This window comes from Phyllostomus hastatus, unplaced genomic scaffold, assembly GCF_019186645.2.
Source record: "Phyllostomus hastatus isolate PE091 unplaced genomic scaffold, TTU_PhHast_1.1 phas_scaffold_60, whole genome shotgun sequence".
NCBI lineage: Eukaryota > Metazoa > Chordata > Mammalia > Chiroptera > Phyllostomidae > Phyllostomus > Phyllostomus hastatus.
Window position 1 is genome coordinate 15993413 of NW_025334038.1, and position 21644 is coordinate 16015056.

At 47.7% G+C, this 21644-nt stretch overlaps 1 protein-coding gene across 6 annotated transcripts in view; it reads right to left on the reverse strand.

Annotated features, from left to right (window-relative positions):
- Nucleotides 1-11191, reverse strand: part of GABBR1 (gamma-aminobutyric acid type B receptor subunit 1) — a 30621-nt gene extending 19430 nt beyond the window's left edge. The window contains exons 1-10 of one of the 6 annotated variants that reach the window (XM_045825980.1): nucleotides 10873-11191; nucleotides 10385-10578; nucleotides 9540-9743; nucleotides 8629-8814; nucleotides 7255-7275; nucleotides 5688-5848; nucleotides 2248-2382; nucleotides 1730-1900; nucleotides 535-636; nucleotides 100-165 (exon numbers count right to left, since the gene is read on the reverse strand). In XM_045825980.1, coding sequence (XP_045681936.1) covers nucleotides 100-165; nucleotides 535-636; nucleotides 1730-1900; nucleotides 2248-2382; nucleotides 5688-5848; nucleotides 7255-7275; nucleotides 8629-8814; nucleotides 9540-9743; nucleotides 10385-10499 — 1161 coding nt within the window. In that variant the 5' untranslated portion in view covers nucleotides 10500-10578; nucleotides 10873-11191. Of the gene's footprint in view, nucleotides 1-99; nucleotides 166-534; nucleotides 637-1729; nucleotides 1901-2247; nucleotides 2383-5687; nucleotides 5849-7254; nucleotides 7276-8628; nucleotides 8815-9539; nucleotides 9744-10384; nucleotides 10579-10872 lie in introns of those variants that run through there. The other 5 variants (XM_045825976.1, XM_045825977.1, XM_045825979.1 and 2 more) reach the window with 5 other exon arrangements.
- Nucleotides 11192-21644: the final 10453 nt, after the last annotated feature.

The following is a 21644-nucleotide window of genomic DNA, read 5'->3' on the forward strand; positions in this document are numbered from 1 at the left end:
TTGCTATCAACTTAAGCAGAGACGTGGAGAGAGATCCCATGACACACCCAAGGCAAAGAATGCACCCAGTCCCCCTCCCTCTTCAGATTCCAACTCCACCTCACAAAAAACTTTTCGGGCTTCAGTTTCATAGAAAAGTCCCACGATGATTCGGGCATCCTGGCGCTACAGAATGGAGAGAGAAACAGTGCTAAGTGTATCTGGAATGCTGGAGGGGCTAAGCCAAGTGCTCTTACAGCTATGATTTCCTGACCCAAAGTGTTTAGTGCACAGTTCTATTCAATAAGTGGTGGATATCAACCGAAAGATGGAGATAAACTTCCCCAGGAGATGACTGTCATGGAGGTATTAGCCAATACAGTGGTAGTCATACTATAATCTGTAAGTACATCAAATCAACATGTTGTACACCTTAAGCCTACACAATGTTATATGTCAATTACATCTCAATTTAAAAATAAAATAACAAACATTCCCCCACCTGACTCTCCTCTCCAACCCACCACTGTCACCCTGCCATTCCAATCACCCCACCTTAAGGTTTTTGACAGGCACAGCTGGGTCTGAGAAGAAACTCTGGCGGAAAGTAATCTCAATTCCAGCCTCCTTTACTCGTTCCTCTAGATCGTCCAGAGTCTTGAGTGGGAATGAAAAACAGAGAAAACATGGGGTGCACAGTGGGCAAAGACCAGAGATCTTACCTGCGACTGCACATTCAATGAAGGAACAGCAGCAGTGTGAACCTTCTTCCTCCAACATCCTCTGTCCAAGAGTGCTCAAAGGAAAGCACCTGGAGTCTCAGGATATGGCTCCCAAGTGAGGAGGAGCATGGAGCATGGCGAGCCCTCCTGAGCTTCTATGTCCACACAAGTCACACCCACTCACCCCCCGCCCCAGCCCCTTACCACTGACAGCAAAAATAGGAGAAAAGGAAACAGAGGAACCAGGAAAAGACAAGACAGGATCTGATATAGATTATATCAATCTCAAGAGGCAAGTGAGCAGACAGACAAAAGGACCACAGAAGAATGTCCTGAATCACTAAGAGAAAGTTGGGGGGAAGATTAAAGGGCCGCTGAACATAAGGGTGAATAGAAGATTCAAACAGAATAAAAGAGAGGAAGCCAACTGTCTTCTTCAGGTAGATCATGTGTTTCCTCTCTACTTCCACCTCACCTTGTTTGTCAGCATCTCTCTGAGTCAGCTACCTGACCCATGTTCACATATTTGTCTTTCCAACTGTCTCCTCTCTTTCTCTCCCTCTCCCTTTCCTTTGCTCTCTGTCTCTGTCTCCATCTTTCTCTCCCTCTCTCCTCCTTCTCTGTGCCTGTACCCACTTCCACAGCTCCATCCTGCTATTCCCATTCACACCCACCCACCACCCCCACGAGCACCTCTGGAATCTGCTACCTGGGTTCCTATCACATATTCTCTCCCTTACTGTGTCCTGACCTTGGAGTGAACCTACTTTATTAGACCTGGGTCATTTGGGAACTACCTGTCTGGAGAACAAAGCATCAAAGTGGGGAAAAAGCCCTAAAACCAAAAAGTTGAAGAGGATCCTGAAAATTAAGCTTGTTCGTTCCTCTAGCTATAGAAAGAACATGCACTTAACCCCCTTGTGTTCTCTCGTGATAAAGAATCAGGATCTTTCCCCGGAATGGATTCCACGTCACATCTCTCTGCACTGCAGTTGGAGTGAATGCCCGTTTATTCAGGTCCTCCTCACCGACGTGAAGACTTCGGTGGTCTGCTGGATGGTGGCAATCTTCTTCCAGCCCCACTTTTCAAAAAGTTTCACACGGGTTGGATTGTGCAATGTGGCTGATGGATGAGTTCGAAAGAATGTGGGGAAGCGCTGGCGGTTGGACAGGGCTGGTGAGCTGGAGCCATAGGAAAGCTATGAGGAACAGGAATAGGGCAACAGGGGACGTTACACGTGGACTCCACCACACGTGGGCAGCTACCAAGAGCTGCCAAGAGAGCTTCCAACCTTTCCCACTCTCTCCAAGTGTCTCTACTTCCACCCTAGGAAAGCAATTCCCGAAGGCCCACACACCCTCACAATCAAGATGCTCCTTCCCTGATCTGACTTCAGTTCCTTCTGGTGGCTGCAGCACAGCCAGGCCACTGTTGCTAGGAGGCTAGTTAGTTCAGGTCTGCAAAGAGCTCTGAATCTTGGAAGCTGTCCTCTTAGATACACCCAAAAGAGAATGGCCTATCTTCTGACCCCCAAGCCCCACTTACCACAATCAGGTTCCACATCCTGGCAGCCTCAGCCACGAGCGTGGAGACAGAGCTGCAGCCGGGCATGAGGATGATCTTGATGGGGTCATTGTAGAGCAGTTCGTACAGGTACTTGGTGGCTTGGCCTGGGTCACACTAAATGGGGAGTGAGGGAGAGGTAGGCTCTCCTAGAGGTCCTCTGATCCCTGCAACTCTCTCTTTTATTTTTCCCACAAAACCTAGTTACTTCCCCCAACTACCCAGCCCTCTGCTGAAACCCTCTTATCATTACTGCCATGTTCCTCTCCTTCCTGGCACCTGTTCCCATTTTCTTGGTTCCCCCCACCTGCTAAATACCCTCTCTGTCTTCCAGCTGGTGCTAACTCATATCCTTTCCTCCACATCCTTTGGTCAGTATAAATGCATATACCCCTTCCCTCCTTCCAGCTCATCAAGATATCCCTACCACCTTCCCTCCATCACTCCTACTCCTTACCATGTTTCTATGCTCCAAACATCTGTGCATAGAAGAGTCTACAGGAATATGAACAAACTCACCACAAGTCCCCAGATAGCCTCCTCAAAGCCAGTTTAGGAAAATCCTCCCTCACCTCTGCAAACTCCCTCTCCCCACCTTCCTTTTTTTCTTCTCCCTCTTCTCCTCAGAGGGTAGTGATAAACAAGAGAAAGCAGGAACAAGTCCACTAGGGGGTCTAGCTCAGCATCCATCCCCTCCTGCTGGGTCCTGACATTTGATGGGTCCATTAGAAAAAGAGACACTTAAGGGTGGGGGAAGAAACAAGGATGAGGGGAGAACGGGGAAGAATAAATAGAATGATGTTTAAGAAACTAGATACCTTCAGGGGTGAATGAAGGAGTGCCATAGAGATGGGAAAGTGATCAATGCAGAAAACTAGAGAGGAAAGGAATACTGGGAGGAGGGGAAGTGGGGGAGGAAGATCAACGGGTCTCCAACTGCCTGTTGCCCTCCTGCTGAAAGGTGACATTTCAGAAGCTGCTGGAGCCCCAAAGGAAGTGAAGAAGAAATGGAAGCCAGTGGGGAGCCAGGGCAGAGGGGACACAAATAGGAAGCACAGGGGACTGGGATAGGTGAAATGGGGAGGGCAAGTTGCAAGGAAATAAAGAAGGCCCCCTAGCATCTGCTCGCTTCCCACTGAGCCCTGACATTTGGGACACTGTGGGAAGTTGGAGAAGGGAGACTCAGGGAGGCTGGCAGAGTCTGAAGAGCCAACAGGAACCCAGAACTCTGCTGCACACCTGCCCGCACTGCCAAGGGCAGTGCTCAATGGCTGTCTTTTTTTGAGATTCCTCATCTCCCCTACTCGGGCATCTTTGTGTATCTTTACGTTCTCAGGCCCCACCTACCTGACCTCTCCCAGCATCTGTTACTCCAGATCCTTCCTACCCCAGCTTCCCACAAGGCCCCTCAGTGACCCTCCCTTCTTTTTCTAAAGAAAAGGTGGTTGGGAACAACAAGGACATATAAGAACATATATAAGGTACATACAAACAGGGCAATGTATGCTCCCCAGATGTCTCTTCCGTTGTGTCTGTATCCCTCCCTACCTTTTTTCACATCCCTTTGCCCTTCCACACCCAGTGTATTCCTGCAGACTTCCTCCACCACATGATTCTCACCCAGCCCTAATACATACCTCCTCTGTTCTCCCGCTCCCCTGTTCTTGCAAGGATCCATATTTGCAGGCAGGAAACAACACATTCCAGTTTGTCTGCCTTTCCATCTCCCCCTTGCTGCCTCTGCTATTTTCTCCTCCATCTCCCTTCTCTCAGGTCCCCCATCTGCTCCCCAACATCCCCAGGGACTCACCTGTCATCATGGATGAGTCTGAGCTCCCTGTGATCCCCATCACAAAGCTTACATCCATCCCTCCCTGTCTCTCCCTAGAGTTCCACCCCCATAGCCAATTACTTCTCTGGCTCTCCTAAGCTGGACCCTTCCATCAGCTTGACCCTCTTTCCCACGCTGCCTCCTGCCCTAAAACCTAATTCTCTTCCCGAGCCTTGTTACTCTTCCCATTAACATCTGGGGTTAGCTATGTAGGCACCCATCAGGACAGATTTTTATTGATAAAAATGCAGACCCTTGGGACTCATCCCTAACCAAGGAATTAGAATCTGTATATTTAACAAAGTCCTGCAGTGATTCTTATGCACAGTGACATTTGAGAATCACTGTCAAAGTGTCAGAGACCTGAAGTTCCCTCTCCAAGCCCCTGTGCTCTCTTCTCCCCAAGCCCTCTTCCTTCAATCCCACTCAGTCCCTCCTCCCTCACATACCTATTTCTAGATATAGATTACTGTTCTAAAACATGAATATAAACTCTCAGTTCACTCCAGAGGTGAGGTCACCAAATCTTTACCTCTGTACTTTATTTCACTCCCAATCCCTTAAGTCACTGTGCCACAGGTGAGAGAAGATGAATGTGAGGTCCCAAATTTCCTTCCTCCCTGTATCACATCCTTCCCCACACGCCCAATTATTTAGGTAGCAGATAGGAGAGGGAAAGGAAACTTACAGGACCATCCCCTGCTACACCTAGACATAAATTTCTTTACCTTCCCCCCTCCCTTTTCCTCACCTCTTTAACCCTACATCCATTTCCCATCTCACATCTTAGAGGCCGCAGTACTAAGTTCCTCAGGATGTGCCAGGATCTCTCACCGCTCAGCTTGCCTCCTTGGCCCTCCCTCACTGTCATCCCTTCCCAGTCCAGTTCTGCCACCTGTATCCTGATTTCTCTCCACCCCCACACTATTGTGGGGGCTCCCAGGTGGACCTCTAATCCAATTCATTTTCCCAGTGTCTCTACCCATCTCTTGACCATGAATCTGCCTTCCCCAACCACATATGCTACATAGTCTCACAGTCCAGGAATCCTCCACAGGATTAGGGTTGAGAAGTGAGGAGGGGCTCTTCATTACCTGCAATTTTTTTGTGATACCTAGAGCTATCAAATCCCTCCCCAAAATGTTTCTCATTTGGTCCCTATTCCTTCCAGCTCAAAACCGATGCCAAGATTTACCTTGTTGCCATGGTAAATGTAAACCCCATACAGTTCCCCACCTGAAATTCTCTCCATCCCCCAACCCATCCCAGGGTTAGCTTACTCCCCAGAGAATCAGGCTCAGCTTGTACCCTAAATCCATCACCAGCTTCCCCAAACCCCAGCATTTCCATGGGTCTCTGAGAACAGGAGGGTCTGCCTTGCAATGCAACTAACAATCTTGAACGCCCTAAACCCTTATCTTGAACCTCCAGCCCCTCTGACTCTCCCCAAGCGCCTGTACTCTCAGCCCTTCTCCTGCTAGTCACATATGGGAGGGGTCCGCCTATAAATCCCAGAAATGACTTAGACTGTGATGGCCGGGCCCCTGCTCCCCAAGCCTCCCCACCCATCCACTCCCATGTCCAGGGCTACCTTGCTGTCGTGGTGGATGAGCTTGAGCTCGTAGTCCGGCAGAATGTCCCTGCGGCTGTTCACGTCCTCCAGCGCCATCTCCACCGCGGGCTGGCAGGCCTGGCCCCCTGGCCAGCCCCCACTCATGGGAAACAGCGCCCCGATGTACACCGCGCGCCGCTCTGAGGAGGGGTGCGGGGGAACCCGCAGGTGAGGCCGAGGGAGATGGGGAGAGTGGGAGGCCCATACCACCGGAGCCACCCCCACCGCTATGGCCACCAGGAGGGACAGTGGCCACCCCACCCGGGTACTGGCGTCCCCTGGACCCATGGCAGGGAGAGAGTGGGAGGTAGCTGCTTGGGGAGGAGGAGCTCAGGGGGGACACTTGTCCTGGGGAGGGCTGCTGTAGGGGTGTCGAGGAGGCCTCTCCATCCCTGGTTTTGTGGAGCAAAAGGGACAAGGGCCTCGAAGAAGCAGGGAAGATTGGCTTCCTAAGGTCCCCACAGCTCTAGCTTCCTCCACGGCCACCGCCAGCCACCACCTCTCCTCGCAACTGACTGACCAACCGAGGGGAGGAGGAAGAGAGAGAGAGATGCTGGGATGGAAGGGGCTCTGACGTCACTGGAGACGCGGAGGGGGTGGGGGCAGCAGTTGAGGAGGGGAAAGGGGGGCGGGGATAGAGACGAGCGCAACCAAGGGAAAGGCAGCGGGGAGCCAGCCGAGGGGAAGAGAGGGAGATAGCGACACCCCGTTGAGAGAAGGGGAGGAGGAAGGGGCCTTGTGGGAGCAGAAGAGAGTGGGAGGGGCCTGCCGGGAGTGCGAGGTGGGGAGGCTGGAGCTTTGAGCGGAGGGAGGGGTGGATTAGGCGAAGAGGAGTGGGACGCTGGAGGAAAGGGGCTGAGCCAGAGTGTGTCAATGGGGGAGCAAATAGACTGTGCCAGGTGAGGGCTGGGATGCGGAGGGCGGGGGAAACGGTTTTGGAAAGAGATAGCTGAGTGGGGAATGGGGTGCAAAGGGGAGTGATGAGAACAGAAGTAGAAAACAAGGGGCTGGGAAGCTGTTGAAAGGGTGATGGGAAATGAAACTGAGATAACAAAGAAAAAAAGGATGAGAGGAAGGAACGGGTAAGGAAGGAGCTAACAGAGGGAGGTGAGGCTGGGCCAGGGGTGAGAAAGGTGGGACGGCTGACAGAGTCCTCAGGTGAAATCCTAGAGAGGGGTGGGCAGGAAAACGTTCTCGGCCAGGAAAAGGTTCTCGGGAGGGTCTGAAGGTACCCCAAAGGGAAGACAAGGGGGAAGCTCAGGGCATCCCGGCCTCCTGCTGCCCCCTGCTGGGGCTTTGCCATTTGGCCGAAGCAGAGTCTGGGAGAAGGAGGCGCCGAGGGAAAGGCAGCCAGGCAGGGAGATGGGAGGAACCGCGGCCCAGCAAAAACCGGGACTAGAGGCAGGAAACAGGTAGGGAAAGAACAGCCTGCCGTAAACTGGGGTGACTGGTGGGAGGACTCTAAGGGCAGAATCCGGGCGGGTGGAGGGTAAAGAGTGATGGGGCAGGGTATTGCAGTGCACGCGATAAGGGTTTCTCAGCTCACCTGAGTGTGGCGTTCGATTCACTGGCAGCAGGAAAGACGGGATCAAAGAAGAGTTACCACTGGCGCCCAGCTTCCCTGGCCTCATCCCCAGCCCCCTCCCACACCTGTTCATGCCAAAGACAGGGGAGAGGAGATTCAGCTACCTTTCTCTGGGGAGGATGCCTTTCTGAGGGTAGGGTGCCTGGATAAGAGCAAGGGGGACTGTGGGTCAGGGCTTCCTAGTTTTCTTCTTTTATTTTTCATAAGACAGCAGAATTTAAGACAGAAATGCCTACAGCTAAGACATGGGCAGATCCGGGTTTGTAGAGCTTAAATATTATAAAAGTTGGGAGTCTGTCTTTTAAAGAAAACAATTACAAATACAATCGGTTTTAAGCTATTGCTGTTAAAACATCTTACTTGGGCAATTTTTATAAAATACTTATGACCATGTGAAAACATTATTAGAGCTCTGTACATTATTAGAGCACAAGAAGAGACCTGTCTAAATGAGGAAATCTAAAGCTTAAATTTCATTCGTTTCATAGTTAACCCACCCCTCTATGAGACTCCTAATTTCCAGAATGGAATGATAAACTATATGCAGAATAATTAACTGAGAATCTGAGAATGTTGAAAGAGTCTACAAGGGAAGAAGCAGCAAAAAGTATGCATGCATCCCAGGAGAGGAGGCTACAGAGGGAAAAATCTATGTGACTAAGAAAGGGGGAAACTTGCCAAACTAGATGGCAGGAAAGGTGATGAACACAAGACCACCTCCCTCAGTGAATGATGGTGGATGTCTGGAAGGTACAAAGAGGGCTGATCCCCATTCCTGGGTTGTCCTTAATGCTGTGACAGTTCTGCTGCCCAGTTTTAAGCCTTTTTCATTTTATTTTGATAATTTGCTACCCCAGATATTCTTCCCAATCTTACTAACTTTTCTAAGTATGACATGATTTATTTCTAGGTCTGTAAAATAATTCAGTTATACAACGAATGGAGAGGGATCAATTCTAGAAGAGGTTTACGCATAGAAAGTTCTAAGTTTAGAGAAAGGGAGTGAGAACAGGGAAAATTGGAGTATTTAAATCTTAAGAAGGGTGATGGAGGGTGAGATTCATAACAGAAAAGAGAAAATGTGAGGCACAAGAACTATGAGCAGGGAGAAGATATAAAAAGAGAAAGGTAAAGAAAGGAAGCCCTAAGCCAACATAGGTAAAGTGGAAACTGGGGACTGCAGGAGGAAGTTTGAGGCAGGTGGATGGAGAAAGGAGTTAGGCTTTCACTTCTGCCTCCCCAAAGCCCCAGTTCTGTATAGCACCCATTCTGTCCATCCATTCCCAGCCCACTCTATGCTCTCATCAGCTGCATGCAGGCAGCTGTTCCCCTCACCCTGGCAGTGGGGCTTGGGGCTGCTCCACTGGCCCTGACTACAGACACTCCGGGAGCCGCCCACCAGATGGAAGTCAGGGTCACACCGAAAATCCACCCGGGCTCCGTCCAGGGCTGGGAGATCCCCACCCGTCAGGAACACCTTCCCATTTTCCAGCATCAAATAAGACTTGGAGCAGATTCGGACTGTGGAGAGACAGGAAAAGAGAGAGACAGACAGGTTGGAGAAGGCTCTGTCCCCTTAGAGAGCAGGAGGCTCAGCTTTGGGTTCAGATCCATAAGCATCCTACAGTGCAGGAAGTCCAGTGTAAAAAGGATTAGCCACTCAGTCTCCAGTCCTCCCTTAGCCCTGGAAGTATCCACATTTCTCACAGGAAAAAAAAAGAAAAAACATTGCCATGTAGGGACCCAAGATGGAGCTATAAGCACATAAAATGGGACCTCTTCAGTGGGTGGTTCTCTGGCTTTGGGGGGCGGTGGGGGGGGTGAATTTAGATGCACAGTCAGATTTGCATTTCTTATTCTAGTTGGCTTGTATTAAACTGGATTCTGTTTCTTAGGTATGCAGTCTCTGCATTGGAGACAAAGATATTCGGAAATGTGATGAAATCATCTTAGAATGTTTCTGCATAAACTGCCACGAATAATACTCAAAGAAAATAACTCACAAGATGAATAATCAGGTTATTTTATAAATGGTCAATGGCCTAATGAAGGAAGGATGCAATTAAATGTCCAGGCTGCTAACTCTACTGGCTCACACTGCACACAATAAAGTCCCTCTTAAGTAGATGTATTTGTGAGTTTAATTACACTGGATTTGAAGTGCTGACTTGCAAACAATAATGTTAAGTTTGAGGCAGGAATAGGAATGGTCTTGAAGAAGGGAGGGACTTTGGGAAGCTACTCACCACAGCGGCTGGGTGTGTCCATATCTGTCCAGGAGCCATTTGCCAGGCACTTTCGGACCTTGGGCCCCACCACCTCGCGCTCTCCCCGGCACACATACTCAATCTCATAGTCCACAGGCAGGAAGTTGATAGCCTTCACCTGGTCACGAGTCAGGCCCCTGTACCTGATGCCCCCTTCCCAGGGCGGGTGTATGATCTGGCAACCTGAGAGGTGGGTCAAGAAGGAGTAAAGAAAGGAATGGTGGGGAAAGGGAAAAGGTAGAGTCACTGGGCGAAAATGCAGGAGACCCTAGGGTGTGGTCAATGGACAGATGGAGGACAAAGGGGATGGGATGGGATGGGATGGGATGTTTAGAGAGTCGGAGAGGAGATGGGTATGGAACAAAACTCTGCTCAGAGCTAATGTTCTGCTCGGAGAACTCTGGGTAGACAGTAACGAGTCAGGGATAAGTCTAATGAAAGCCCACAAGTTGGGAAGAAAGGGTGCTGATTAGAGGTAAGGAGAAAAGTAACTGAGAAACCGTAGGGGGTGTGAGAAAGGCTCAAAGAGGACGTTTGAGTTGAATTAGGATGAGATGAGACGGGGGTCTTACAAGGCCACCTGGGAGAAATGTGGAACTAAGAAAAGGGCAGAACTGGGGTAGTGATGGGGGGCCAGAAAAAGGGGTGTAGTTGAGAAAATAACGCAGGGTCACAGAGAGGTAGCCTAGTACTGATGTGCGCTGATAGAAAAGCTGTCAGGGGTAGTCCAGCGGGCTAAGCAGACGTGGTTGCCTGACTGACGGGACAGGAACGAGGACCAGGAAAGATGGAGGGATGCCAGAAGTCGCGGGAGAAGGAAGCACCTTCAGAGGTGGCGTTGGGGGTCTGCGCCCCGCCCGCGCCCGGGGCGCTGAGGAAGAGTGGCGCCAGCAGCAGCAGCAGCAGCATCTGACTGAGAGGCGGCCGTGAGGACCGCATCGAGCCCCGCCGGCACCACCCGGACCCGGAGGTGGCCCGGCCTCTCTGCCGTAGCTCCTGGGCTCCGACTCCACTCAGCCTGGGTTCGAGAAGAGAGCCCCGCGAGGGAGGCGGGGGCGGAGCCCCGGCGGGCGAGGGGAGAGGAGGAGAGAAACCGTGTCCACACCCTCCTCCAGGCTCCCTCGGCCCCCCACCCTCCCGGGACTCCACCTCTTCCCCCCCCCCCGCCCCCCGTGCCCCGCGGCTCCACGGCCCGGCTCACCCAGCTCCCCGGCTGCCTCCCCGCCGCCCCTGCTCTCCCCCAGCCTCGGGCTCCCGGCTCGGCCCTCCCCGCGTCCCCCCCAGCCCTGCTCCGGGGCCCCGGCTCCCCTACCTCGGCGCTCCGGCCCAGCTCTCCCCGCCTGTCCACGGCCTCAAGGCTCCAGGCCCGGCCGCTGCGCCCCGCTCTCCCTCCTCTCGCCTCCACCTATTCCCTCCGCCCGACCCTCCTACTAGAATTCGGGCTCCGGCCCAGCCAAGGTCTCGGCCTCCTCTCCGGCTGTCGCCGACCGCACCCCCGTCTATCCGTCCCCGGGGCGGCGGCGGAGGCCGCGGGAGCCGGGAGCGAAGGAGGCGGCGCCGGGGACCCGGAAAGCTCCGGGGCGGAGGGACCAGGAGGGTGCGGTAGAAGACCGGGCGGGGGGAAGAGCGGGGAAACGGCGGGGAGGGAGGGCGGGGGAGGGGAGCCCGGCGGGGAGGGAGGGCCCCTCCCACATCCCAAGCCCGGGGAGCCGCCCCAGCCCCCGGCCCCGCCCTGGACCGCCGGCTGCGCCAGGGGCGGTGGTTAGCGCAGGGAGAACGCGGGTGCAGGTGCGCTCTCCGCTGCGACCCGCGGCGGAGGCCGCTGGACGACGCGGTAGAGGCGCGGAAAGCCGTGCCCGAGGCGCAGGAGCTGGCGTTGAGACAGGGAATCTAGGATGCAGGTGGAGGAAGACGGTTGCACAAAGAGAAGGCCGCTCTGGATCTGGGTGAGAGGAGAGAAGCAGAGGCTTGGAGGAGAAGACAGGTGGGAGAGGAAGAAGCCAGGGTCAGACAGCGGAGAGGAGAGCAGGAAAAGGAGGGGGTGAAGTCCCCGAGCCTTCTAAGCGCAACAGAAGTTGGGTGGAGACGAAAAGAGCCAGGAGACCAGAGTGGTTTCACGGGTTCAGCAGCGTTTCTACTAGCCTGCTCTGGGAAAGGAATGCGGAGAGAGGACTGGAAGCAAAAGTTGGGGAGGAGAATACCAAAGGGAGAAATTGAGATAGTAGGAGGTTAAAAAGCGGGGCGGGGGCGGGGGGCACAGACAAAAGGGCCTCCAAGAAGTGGACAGGAACCTGCATTACCTTCTGCAGTCCAACAGGGCCTGACAATCAATATTTATTCACTGAGGAAGAACTGGAAGCTCTTGAGACAGAAGAGGGGAAGTGCGGACCTTTTGACAGTTCTAGAGGCTCTTGGCTAGGGTCTAGTGGTGGAAGGTGTGTCAGTGTCTGTGTGTGTGTGTGTGTGTGTGTGTGTGTGTGTCTGCCTGCTTGTGTGGCTGTTCATGTGAGTGAATTTGGGCGAGAGGAGACAAGGCTTTTTGCGGGGGAAACTCCACTTCTTTCTGGCTGATCCTGGGAAAGAGATAGGGAAAAGCCAAATACTGATTAGGATTGAGGTTCTCAATCTTCAGCCGTTTTTATAACAAATATTTTGTAATGACTCCTTTATTATGCTGACTTGAAATTCACAGATACTATAGCCTACCTACATACATAAACCTTTAAAAGAACCAACATCCTTCCCTGTCTAATGAAAAGTAATTTGTAGTAAAATAGCATGCACAATATGTGTGAGTGTTGAGGCCTGACTAAACTAGAAGCTGGGATAAGCACACAGCCACTGGCACTTATCCATAGAGCCACAGAGATGGAGCTGCTGCACACCGGCTACTACAAGTGAGACTACTTCCAGCATGTTGTCGTCAGTGAAGTAACTTAAAATGTTGGACAGCTCTCTTAGCAAAGTCAGTCTTCCCTAAGTTTACACAAAACTGTAATTGCATTCCCAGAAAGTTAATTGTATATTAAAGTGTTTTGTAACTATTAAATTTTAGGCTCAGATAATTAAGCACAGGTTTCACCTACAAGAAATGTCCTAGGGGACATTTGAGAATCTAGTTGAGGGACAATTCTTCATTATGCAGACTAGTTTGAAGACTATCTTATACCCCTGCACTACCCATGAATGCCAATTGTGCCTTCCTCCATCATCGTAATTACAGAAAAAAAAAAGCCCACGTATTTTCAAAATGCTCCCAAGGGACTGGTTGAGAACCACCCAACTAGAAAAATGGGCAGAAAAGGAGTAGAATGGGGCAGGATTTCTAACCATTCAAAATGACAGCCACCTCTCCTCTAAGTGGCCTGTCCTCCTAGCAGGGCAGAATCAAAATAAGTGGGCTTCAACTAAAACAGAATCATTGACACCAAGAAAATGCCGTATGGATAAGTTCCTTAGACTGCTTTGGAAAGATGTTTCCTGTCTCTGTGCCCCATCTACAGGCTAGTTCAGCTGCTTGGCCAGTGGAACACCCTCCCTCTGTGCTCCTATATGGTCCTGGCATAGCTGAGTACTCAGAGGACATCCTTCCCAGACACAGAAGGGCTGGAGAGTATCTGAGTGGGTGCTTTCCAGGCAACCTACAAACAAACCCCCAAGGTCTTTCATTCTGGCAACTTGTCTCTGGCTTCCTTGAAGTCCTGTGTAAAATGAGGGTATGGAAGGATGGAATCCCCCCTGGAAAAGAGAAATCTATGATTCTAGGAAATTGAAAATTATGTTGGTGATATTCATTACCACATTGTTAGTGCTAAACCAGACAAGGAAACAATCCTAAGGTCCAAATCACAGGTACCTGACTCAGTAAGTTGGAATATATCCATTCAAAGGAATAGTTATGAAAACATGTTTAAAAGAGTATCTTCCAATGATACTAACATTGAAAAAATGAGAATTTGAGGGGGAAAAGGATTCAAAATTCATACAACTGTGGCATATATATGTTAAAAAGCTGGAAGAAAATACATCAAAATGTTAGCAGAATTGCCTCTGCGGCCCTACATGGAAACCATGCCTCTATTACAGTGGGTGAGATGGTCCCTGCCCTGGCCCAGGGACTCAATGCCCATTCTCATGCAGCAGCAGGAAAGTCTAGAGCAGATGGGAAACAAGCTCTGCTTCAGCAGCTAGAGTCAGCAAGTTTCTCCAGAGTTTTAACCTTCTTTCCCTGTCTTTCTGAGTCATCACCCTGAAATTCAAAGAGCTAACATGACTAACATACACCTTCAGATGTTTTTGGTATTTATTACACTTAGATCAGCACAGAAGCATAAGACCTTATTGGTGCATCCTTTACAAAAATCTAACATATGTCTCTTAATGCTTTCAACTATTTCTGTGTGGTAGTATCTCCATGATAAAAAACAACAAAACTGCAGCATAGGAAGTTTAAATTAATTGCCCAAGGCCACACAATCAATAAGTAGAACTGGGTCTCAAACCCAGGTCTCGGGTCCCCTTCTCTCTCACAATGCGCCAGCAATGCTGGCCAGATTGCATTCTTTTAACTTGCTCAAATACTTTAAACTCTGGGACCAAGTATACCCAGCTCTCTTTGCCTGGAGGTGTCCCCCTTGGCCTCCCCACCCCATGTTCATTTTTACCTCGTTAACAGCTTAAGTGTCACCTCCTCAGGGAAGCCTTCCCTGAAATTCCTCAGACTAACCTAGACCCCACACCTCACCCTCCTGGTCACTCTCATAACACATTGTATTCATCATTCAAAGCACTTATCTCAGTGGTAATTAAAATAACTGTGGAATCATTTACTTAATATCTACCTTCCTGATCAGAACTTAAGCTCCACAAAGACAGGGCCCCTAAGTACAGTGCTCATTGCATCCCCACACAAGAGCTGCATAGTGCCTATTGTCCTGTTAGAGGCTTAATGAAAGATCAACAAAAATGTCTTCTGACTCAAAGATCACTTGTTACTGCACTGTATATAACTTCTTTGGTGGTCTCTGTTATTTGTCAAAGACATAGATATTGGTGAAATGAGATGCTTTCTTCCATGGGCCTTAGTCATGACACACTTTCCACACATTTAAGTCCTTACATCCTATGAATTACAGGATGATAATAGTAGCATTTGTTTTATTATAACCATTTGGTGGTAGTGCACTTTACTAAGAGTATCTCTTTTACTCCTTATAACATTCTTTGAGATAGGTATTTTTATTTCCATTTTGTAAATGGGGAAACTGAAACTTGCCCAATGTCTCACACATAATAAACCAAGATGAGAACACTTATTTATCTGACACCAAAGCCCCTGCTCAGCCTGATGACCAGCTGTTGGAAGCATCTTCCAAGCCCTTATGGGTCTGTCTCTTTGGAGTCTCTGAGTAACAGCATTGCTATCGTGGATAAAACCACAGGGGTAATCACTACATGGGTAAGATTCCTGTTGGAAGTAGATTACCTTGATGTAAAGCAGGGGGCTCCAGGAGTACTTCTCCAGTGTTCATCAGTATGTTCCACTTTAACAATATCTATACCCACTGGTCTTATTTGAAGGTGCTGTTATTTTGCTGTCCATGATGCTGGTATGCCCAGAACCTTTTCTTATGGCAAGCCTTTCATGATTGTTTCTAGTATTGCATGTGTCATCATTTGTAAACTGATGACCATTTATGAAAGATCCTAGGAGTCAGAGAAATTCATCATTACTCAACTAGAAGAATTATCAAAGCATATACATAACCAGGATCAAACTGAGGCTTTAGCAATGACAACAGACACCAACTCAGTATAATCTTTTAGAAAACTTGGACATCTTTGGGCCTTTTTAAATTCCCTTGAACATCTCCCCAAATAGCTGCTGCAATTTTGAGAAAGAGAGTAAAGTAAGAGGGATCACAATACCTGACACTGAACTATACTACAAGGCCACTGTAATCAAAACAGCCTGGTACTGGCATAAAAACAGGCACATGGACCAGTGGAACAGAACAGAGAGCCCAGAAATAAACCCAAGTCTCTATGGTCAATTAATATTTGACAAAGGAGGCAGCAACATAAAATGGAGTAAAAACAGTCTCTTCAACAAATGGTGTTGGGAGAACTGGATAGCTATGTGCAAAAAAATGAAACTCGAGCACCAACTTACACCTTATACAAAAATAAATTCAAGGTGGAAAAAAGACTTAAATATAAAACGTGACACCATTAAAGTCCTAGAGGAGAACATAGGTAGGAAAATCTCAGATATTTCACGAAGAAACTTTTTTACTGACTTGTCCCCTAGAGCAAGGGACATAAAGGAAAGAATAAACAAATGGGGCCTCATCAAAATAAAAAGCTTCTGCATGGCTAAAGAAAACAGTATCAAAATAAAAAGAGAACCAACTGTATGGGAAAACATATTTGCCAATGAAACCTCAGACAAGGATTTAATCTCCAAAATATATAAAGAACTTACACGACTACACTCTAAGAAGACAAGGAACCCAATTAAAAAATGGACAAAGGACTTGAACAGACACTTCTCCAAGGAGGACATACAGAAAATCCAAAGACACATGAAAAGATGCTCAATATCACTAGCTATCAGAGAGATGCAAATTAAAACCACAATAAGATACCACTTCACACCAGTCAGAATGGCCATCATAAACAAAGCAACAAACAACAAGTGTTGGAGAAGTTGTGGAGAAAAGGGGATTTCTCCCCAGTGCACTGTTGGTGGGACTGCAGACTGGTACAACCACTATGGAAAGCAGTATGGAACTTCCTCAGAAAATGAAAAAAGGATCTGCCTTTTGATCGAGCAATTCCACTGCTGGGACTATATCCTAAGAACGCTAAAACACCAATCCAAAAGAAACTTTGCACCCCGATGTTCATAGCAGCACAATTTACAATAGCTAAGTGCTGGAAGCAACCTAGATGCCCATCAGTAAATGAATGGATCAAAAAATTATGGTACATTTACACATGGAATTCTATGTAGCAGGAAGAAAGAAGGAGCTCCTACCCTTTGCAACAGCTTGGATGGAGCTAGAAAGCATTATGCTAAGCGAAATAGGCAAGGCAGTGAAAGATAAATACCATATGATCTCACCTTTAACAGGAACCTAAACAACAAAACAAAGAAACAAGCAAAATATAACCAAAGACACTGAAAATAGAGGACAGGCTGACAGTGACCAGAGGGGAGAGAAGAGGGAATTTCAAGGGAGAATGGGAAGGATTTACAGGAACAAATTTAAAGGACACATGGACAAAAACTAGGGGGTGGGTGGTAATGGGAGGGAAGTGGGGAGGGTTGGGTGGGTGGGCTGGATTGGGAGTAAAAGGGAGAAAACTGTACTTGAACAATGATTAAAAAATAAATAAATAAATAAATAAATAAATAAATAAATAAAATTCCCTTGAACATCTTTAAATAAAAATATAAATTCTGGCTTTAAAAAGAAAGTAGCCTTTAGTGTTAGCAAACTGAAGCTTCCTCTCCAGCATTAGGCATAGCAAGACCTCTGTTTATCTCCTATGTCCAAGGAGTCCACTAATGGCATTACAGATAAAATTTCCAGTGTGTGCATAAGTTCTCACCCACATGATAGCACTAATAGTGGCTCAAGTCAGACAGCAAGATGTAAGTAGAAAGATCAGAGTTCCAAGATGGCTGCAGAGTAGCTGGATGCTCCATCTACTTGCTCCTAGCCCTGGACTAGTCTTACAGCTAAACTACAGAGAAATCAACTTGATAAGCCAGTTGAGTGCATGTGAGAGAATGTGTGAGTGAACATGTGAGCAGGTGATGTGTGCATGTGTGAGTGTGCAAGTGTCTGTCCCTTTGTGTGGGTGCTCTGGGACAGGTGGTCTGGGTTCCCCTGGTGGAGTCACTGCCACTGCCGCTGTCCAGCCTGGCACTGGTGGCTGTGAAGGGTTAGAGTGTGTGCCACTTTGTGAAATTTACAAAATCCTCCTTGGGAAGAATCAGCTGGAGCAGGCAAGCAAGCCTCTGTGCCTGCCCTCTCTACCACACCCTTTGTGCAGGCCCAGCCTTGAGCCCTGCTGCCAGGAGCCTGGGTCCAGGGACTGATATTTTCCAGGAAGGGGGTGGTCACATCTGTGGCCCAGGGAGTCACTGGCTCAGGGAGTCGCTGGAATCATGAGCTGGACAGAGTCTAACTAAAGAGGCTGTGGATTGGCTGAGGAGCTGGGGGTGATGAGGGTAGAGAGAGGCCACCAAGGAGGAACTGGCTGTGGAGGCTATGGCTGGAGTGCAGCAGCAGGAGCCTGAGGCCAAGACACTGGAGGGAGTGGTGTGAACACCCCATCTTCGTTCCATGTTATAATTTTGCTGCTGGACTCTTCTCTCCCTCCCACCAGCCCATCAGGATGATGAGATTTGAAAGAAGACAATGCATACAGGATATCTATTGATTTGAGAGAGAGAAGCATTGGTGTGAGAGAAAACATCAACATCAGTCGGTTGCCTCCTGTACATGCCCTGTCTAGGGATCCAAACCACACCTAAAAGCCCTCTCAAGGCAGAAGTGGATCCTGCAGTCACTTGGGACGTTTACTGACACAACTCTGGACCTCGTGCTGACAAAAAGCCAGCTTTGCAGAGCCGCTTGGCCCACCATGGAAACAGCCAAGCCTGGAAGAATCAGTGACAACCTTTGAGTTGCTTCTAGCTTCCAAAAGGCTGACGAGGGCCAGACATGGACACCTGACATTGGCTTACATCAGACTCAGATATCAGATTGGCATCCAAAGGGAGAAACCAGCAGATAAGCACCAAACTCAGCTGAGACCAGTCCACTTGGTTCTTTTTGCTTTTTTTGAAGTATATTTTATTGATTATGCTATTACAGTTTTCCCAAATTTTCCCTCTTTATTCCCCCTCTACCCTGCACCCCCAAACCCTCCAGCATCGCCCACCTTAGTTCATGTCCATGGGTTGTACATATAAGTTCTTTGAATTCTCTGTTTCCTATACCATTAGTAACCTCTTCCCATCTTTCTTATGCCTACCAATTATGCTTCTTATTCCCTGTACCTACCCCCCTGTTTTTCCCCTCCCCTTCCCCACTGAAAACCCTCCATATGATGCCCATTTCTGTGATTCAATTCCTGTTATAGTTGTTTGCTTAGTATTTGTTTTCATTTTTTTAGGCTCAGTTGTTGATAGTTGCTTCTTGTCATTTTACTGTTCATAGTTTTTGATCTTCTTCAATTTCTTACATAAGTCCCTCTAACATTTCATATAATAAAGACTTGGTGATGATGAACTCCTTTAAGTTGAACTTATTTGGGAAGCACTTTATCTGCCCTTCCATTCTAAATAATAGCTTTTCTGGATAGAGTAATCTAGTTTGTAGGTGCTTGCTATTCATGACTTTGAATACTTCTTTCCAACCCCCTTTTTTTGTAAGGTTTCTTTTGAGAAATCAGCTGATAGTCTTAAGGGCACTCCATTGTAGGTAACTCTCTCCTTTCCTCTTGCTGCTTTTAAGATTGTCTCTTTGTGCCCTGGCTGGCGTAGCTCAGTGGATTGAGCATGAGCTGAGAGCCAAAGCATTGCAGGTTCGATTCCCAGTCAGGGCACATGCCTGGGTTACAGGTCATGGCCCCCAGCAACCACACATTGATGTTTCTCTCTCTCTTCTTCTCCCTCCCTTCCCTCTCTAAAAATAAATAAATAAAATCTTTTTAAAAAAGATTGTCTTTCTGCCTTTAATCTTGGGTACCTTAATGATGATGTGTCTTGGTGTGTTCCTCTTTGGGTTCATCTTCTTTAGGACTCTTTGGGCTTCCTAGACTTCCTGGAAGTCTATTTCCTTCACCAGATTGGGGAAGTTTTCCTTCATCATTTGTTCAAATAAGTTTTCAGTTTCTTACTTTTGTTCTTCTCCTTCTGGCACCCCTATGATTTGGATATTGGAACGTTCAAAGTTGTCCCAGAGGTTTCTAAGCCTCCCCTTATTTTTTTGAATTCTTCTTTCTTCATTCTGTGCCAGTTGGATGTTTATTTCTTCCTTTGTTCCAAGTCCTTGATTTGAATCCCTGTTTTCTTCCTGTCACTGTTGGTTCCCAGAATATTTTGGTTTATTTCACTTTGGGTAGCCTTCATTTGTTGCTTCACTTTGCGATAAAGCTCAATCAGTTCTGTGAGCATCCTGATTACAAGTGTTTTGAACTCTGCATCAGATAGGTTGGCTATCTCCTTCATTGCTTAACTCTTTTTCTGGAGTTTTGACCTGTGCTTTCATTTAGGCTATATTTCTTTGTCTCAGTGCACCTGTTATGTTGTAAGGGATTGGGCCTTAGCTATTCACCAGGGTGAGGTAACCCTCTTTGCTGTGTTTGGGCACTGTCTGTGGGGGAAAGGTCAGAGAGGGAACATGCTGCTGGCTTGCTTGGCTCTAGCCCCACTTCCCAATGAACTCTCTCTTGTGAGACTGAGAGTTTCTTCCACTGCGGCACCCCCCACTGTAGTTTACAGCTAGCTTTGAGTCTTAGTTTCCCTTTCAGACAGCCCTATCTTGCCTGCACAGTCCGCCACCTTGCTGTGAGTCCTCTCAGCCAGCCCTGCCTCACCGTGTGGTCTGCTGCGTTGCTGCCAGTTCTCTCCATCTGCTGGCTGTCTGTCTCCTTCCTGCGGGTCTGGTAAAATGTTTCTTTAATTCTTTGGTTGTCAGAGTTCCATGCAGTTTGATTTTCTGGCACTTCTGGTTGTTTATTGTTTTTAGATTGGTTGTTATCCTCCTTTTGCTTGTGTGAGGAAGTGAAGGGTTTCTACCTACACCTCCATCTTGATTGGACCACTTGGTTCTTTTTTCATTATTTTCACTATTTTTTCTTTTTCTTATTCTTTTTATTATTTTTATCTATTTTTCTTTTTCTTTTATTTATGATGCCCTACTTTTTCTTTCTTATCTCCTATTTTACTCTTACCTTTGATTACTCCACTGTTCCCTTCCTTTCTCTTTTTACTATTTATGTTAATTTTTCTGTGTTCCTTCTCCCCCTTTTTCATCTTTCTATTCATTTTAGTATTATTCTCTTCCTCTTTCTCCTCTCATCACTTTTCTTTCCTGTGGTCCTCTCATATTATTTTTCTTTTTCCTCTTTCTCTACTATTCCATGTCTCTTTCTGCTTTTATTATTCTTGGCTTTCTTGTCATCAATATTGCTGTTATATATAGAGGAAGGTATTGCTTGTTTAAGTGTTGTTTTGGATTTTCTGTCAGCACCTATACAACAGCATGTGAGATGACGTAAGAGCCAAACCACTTAGCCAGCTAGAGGGGAGTTCCCACCAATGAATGGGCCATAATAATCAGGACCCAACTCCAACAGGAGAGTCCACATAACCAATACAAAGGACATTCCTAGGGCATCCAGATCAGGAGATCAAGGAGTTTGCATCACTTGTCCCACAAGAATCCTAACACATAAGGCTGCTCCACAAAACAGAGTCAAAGCAAACCAATCTAATACAGAAACAAACACAAAGAGACAACTAAAATGGGGAGGCAAAGAACTCCAAAACAAAAGAAAAGGAGGAATCTCCAGAAAAACAGCTAAATGAAATCCAGGTAAGCAATTTATCAGACGTAGAGTTCAAAGTAATTGTTATAAGAATGTTCAAGGAACTGAGTGAAAACTACAAGGAACTTAGTGGGAACTACATCAGCATGAAAAGACATAGAAACTTTGAATAAGAACTAGATGGAAATTAATAATGCACTATCTGAAGTGAAGCATATACTAGAAGGAATTAAAAGCAGGCTGGAAAACCAGAGGATCAAATCAACAAGTTGGAAGACAAGATAGAAAAAAACACCAAGTCAGAACAACAAAATGAAAAAAGACTTTAGAAGAATGAGGATGCTTTAAGGAAGCTCTGGGACAACATGAAATATAACAATATTGACATCATAGGGACACCAGAAGGAGATGAAAAGGAGCAAGGTATAGAAAATCTGTTTTAAGAAATAATGACAGAAAATGTCCCTAATGTGATGAGGGAGAGCAGCATACAGGTTCAAGAAGTATATAGAG